The sequence below is a fragment of the Mandrillus leucophaeus genome, unplaced genomic scaffold (genome assembly GCF_000951045.1).
Source record: "Mandrillus leucophaeus isolate KB7577 unplaced genomic scaffold, Mleu.le_1.0 Scaffold410, whole genome shotgun sequence".
Taxonomy (NCBI): Eukaryota; Metazoa; Chordata; class Mammalia; order Primates; family Cercopithecidae; genus Mandrillus; species Mandrillus leucophaeus.
In genome coordinates this window covers 1,721,968-1,725,885 of record NW_012104366.1, presented here as the reverse complement: position 1 = coordinate 1,725,885, position 3,918 = coordinate 1,721,968, and the positions used below count along the sequence as shown (strand labels likewise).

Sequence of the window (3,918 nt, the reverse complement as noted above, 5' to 3'; positions counted from 1 at the left end):
TAATCTAGAAACCGATGCTGCTGAAAGTCATGTAATTCAATTGGAGGACCAGATTAAGAAAGTACAGAATTCAGAGCAAAAAGTACAAAAGATGTAATGATGAGAGCAAAGATAGAATACAGGAATAGTCCTAAAGGAAACAGAATGAATATATACCATTCCTCATGAAGAAAACAGAATAGATGAAAAAAATAATTAAATAGAAGAAGAAAACTGTTCTTCATCTGAAGGAAAACGTTGACCTTCAGATTATAAAGGCTAACTAAGTTCCAGGTAGGATTAAACAAAGACAGATAAAGACATTTCCTGCTGATATTTCTAAATTCAAAGAAAAACAAGAAATACTTATCAGCACCTAAAAGAAAAGTCTAATTACCTACAAAGGAAAGAGAATCAGATTGGCTTTGAATGTCTCATCTGCAACACTAAATAGAAATAGAAAAAGTAGAGTAATTTTATAGAGCTTTGAGGGTAAGAGATTGGGTACTTTGAATTTTTTTTTTTTTCAAATTTAGAGACAAGGTCTCACAACATTGTCCAGACTGGTCTTGAACTCCTGAGCTTAAGAGATCCTCTTGCCTCAGCCAGAATTCTGAAAAGATGGGATTATAGGCAGACACCACTGCACATGGCAGGTCCTTTGAATTCTATATGCATTCAAATTAAAAGGCATTTTCAGATGTCATAACCAAAAGGTTTTCATAATAATATGAGATTTTTACTATTTATTAGATTATTGAATAAAAATCTAGGATGTAGGGGTATAATATGGGGAAAAATATACTGTTAGAAGTTCATATACATATATTGTATATATGTTTATTTTTTGTATGTAAAATATGTATATGAAGAGAAGCAGGATACAAATAAAACAGATTTTAAATAATTGGTAAAAAGGTAAACACTAGCAGAATGTAATAAAACTTAGATTCTCAGTAATTAGAGGAAAAAGAACAAAGAAAATAACACAGAAAGAAATAACCAATAAATAGAAAACAAAGTAAGATAATATAAATATGACCAAACATTCCAGTTATGACTATTAATATGAATGGCTTAAATTTAACTATTACAACACTGAGACTTTCAGATGGGCTAAGAATTAAATGCAAATAGCTGCATTTTACAGAAACACACATAAAATGGACAGAAAGGTTGAATATAAAAGAATAGGTTTAAGCGCAAGTCCTTTCAAACTTAAGAGATAAAAGCCCCGTAAGGTTTTAATAGGATATTTGAAATAGGAATATTTAGAAATAATCCTAATTCATTTTGTAATTTTAGCATAATCCAAGCCTAGCTAAATTCCAGAAGAAAAAGTAAACTTTAAACCAAATTCACTTGTGAATATAGATGCAAAATTTCTATTTTAAATGTTATCAAGTAAATTCCAAAGGTATAAGCCCATAATATAGCATACACAGGTAAAGCTTCTTCTGGAAATGTGAGAATGGTTTGACATTGGAAAACTAATGTAATTCATTCACGGAAATGTAAACCTGATAAATGTTGCAATGGCACTTGATAAAATTTAATATCTATTCCTATTTAGTTACTTACTTAAACAAATTATTCTACAACTTCTATGGTAGCCTCATATTTGTATTCCAAGCTCCCATTAGCACTGGAGACCAGTCCAAAACCTTAGCCGTTGGTTGTAGCCCTGTACTCATCTGTACTCCATCTAACTTGTCCCCTAGGACCTAGGTCCTGAATCCTGCATCCCAGCCTTGGGCAAAGGATCAGTCAAGCCGCATCGCCTTCCCACTATGTAATAACAAATCCCTACTGTGTCTGAGTTGTCGCCTACTCTATACACTCACCATCAGATTGGATCCCTTGAGCAGACAGCTGCCTAAATTAGAACCAATGTTTCCTTGTCCTAGGTACTGTCAGGAGTTAGTTCCCAAGCCATGGCCCCACTGCTCTGGGCTGAATGCCCATTTCTTTCTAGTACAACAGCCTTTGCAGTGGGGCCACGTGGGTGATGACTCTAAGTTGGCTGATCTCAAGTCCCTTCTTCTGTTGCTGAGGACAATCATGAAGAAAGAAGATTAAGCTGTAGCGATAGAATGTTCAGTAGAAAATATGAAAATGATTAATGCTGATAAACTCACTACTCTAGACAGAGGCCATTTCTGACTTGATTGTCTGCAATGTTATCAAATAACAATGTTCAGCTTATCTTTGGTCTAGTTTTCCCCATTCTTCCAATTTCTCAATCTCTAACTTCTAAAGAAGACCACTGCACTATAAATTCCCTGAGGCCAAGGAAGATCTGCTGTGTTCACTGTTGCATTCCCAGTGGACTTAGAATAGAGGCTTGTTACTGGAGAAAGGCACTTACTTTGAGCTTTGCAATCTGCCCCACAACAGAGCCCACAGCTCCAGCTGCTGCATTAACCATCACTGTTTCTCCACCCTTCACACCACAGATTTCAAGTAGACCAAAGTAGGCAGTCAGGCTAAAGGAAGAAAATTAAGGATATATGAATAGAGTGGTTTCTTTCTTCTATAACTCATTTATATATGTATCTTGAAGGTCTTCTCAATGGCCCAGTGTCACAGGTCTGAGTAAAAGACAAAAATATAGGAAATAAATATTGCCAGTCACTGTTGCTTTACCTCCTCCATGTCTACTCTCAGATAGGAATAAAGATGATGTCAACTAGGGAGGGAAGGGAGAGTTGGCCAAATTTCAGGGGCAAAAGATAGATCATCTTTCTCAAACTTCGGGGATTCAAGAAAAGAGAGCTATGCATCATTCCCATATAAGTTCTATGGAGATGATGAGCTTCATGGGAGAAGCCCCTATGTTATTATGGTGACATAGCCACAAATAGCTACAATGTGTGATATTAGGCATGAGAGGGTCACAGGGAGCATCTGGAGCTTTCCATGGCTCCAAAGTGGTATGGAAGACCTTCCAAAATATCCCCATATTACCATAAGTAAGATGTCAAAGTTGGCTTGCACGAAAAGAGCTACTGGATATACAAAGATGCAGCACTGGCAGTACTGATGGGGACTGGGTGAAGACACCACCACATCTCATTGGATTGCGAGTTTGGAAGGTGATAGGATTGAAGACTCTCTTCACCACCAAAGTTTCCTCGTGTCTCCCTTCACCTCTTCTCCCCTACACCTGGCTCACAGTCCAGAGGGAATGATGGATAACAGAGGAGAACGGAGAGGAACAGCCTTCATCCATAGAGGGTACAGGGCAGGCAAGAAAGACCAAGAAGTGCTGGAATTGTTTAGTGCCCACTAATTTCATGGAAGACGGTATTCAGCATCCTCTACTTTCACAATGATGTCCTTGGCAGTGGCAATTTTGAGGAGTTCAAATTCTCAGGGAAATATGAATTTGGGGTACCTAGGAGTTGTTTTTGTTTAGAGGCTGAACATTTGACGGTATATATGTATTTCCATTTCATTCCTCAGAAAACCTTCAAAGTGTAAAAAAGGAAGGGGAAGGAAGGGTGGGAAGAAGGAAGGGGGGAAAAGATCTCAAAACGTAGAGAAAGGAAGTAACTTTGAGCAGGAGACCAGCTTAAGACCAATACAGATCGAGATCAAGAAGCTGTTGTTGTCCCTCTTCTACTGACACTGAACTTGTATTATCCTTGGAGCTTTGCAACAACCCCAGGGAGAAGAAAGAAGAAATCCAAAGTTTTAAATTTGAAATGATGTGAGAAATCACTGAATTCAACTGAGGTTTTCTCTTATTACACCAGCCAAAAGGAGGGCTTGAGATAGAAATGAAGTTCAGTAGTGGAAAATTTTAAGCTATATTTTTGCAGCCCTGGATCTGAGCCAATAAAATCCAGACCCATTATAGTGATTGTTAAGCCACTTGCAGAATTTCAGACACATTCATGTAAAGTTATTTCTACATTAAAACAACAACAACAACAA

The 3,918-nt window shown here is 37.3% G+C and overlaps 1 protein-coding gene across 1 annotated transcript in view; it reads right to left on the bottom strand.

Annotated features, from left to right (window-relative positions):
- The window catches only part of PTGR1 (prostaglandin reductase 1), a gene marked incomplete at both ends in the record, with an annotated part of 21,027 nt that overhangs the window by 7,983 nt on the left and 9,126 nt on the right, over window positions 1-3,918 (bottom strand). The window contains one exon of the mRNA XM_011992461.1: window positions 2,348-2,465. Coding sequence (XP_011847851.1) covers window positions 2,348-2,465 — 118 coding nt within the window. The remainder of the gene's footprint in view (window positions 1-2,347; window positions 2,466-3,918) is intronic.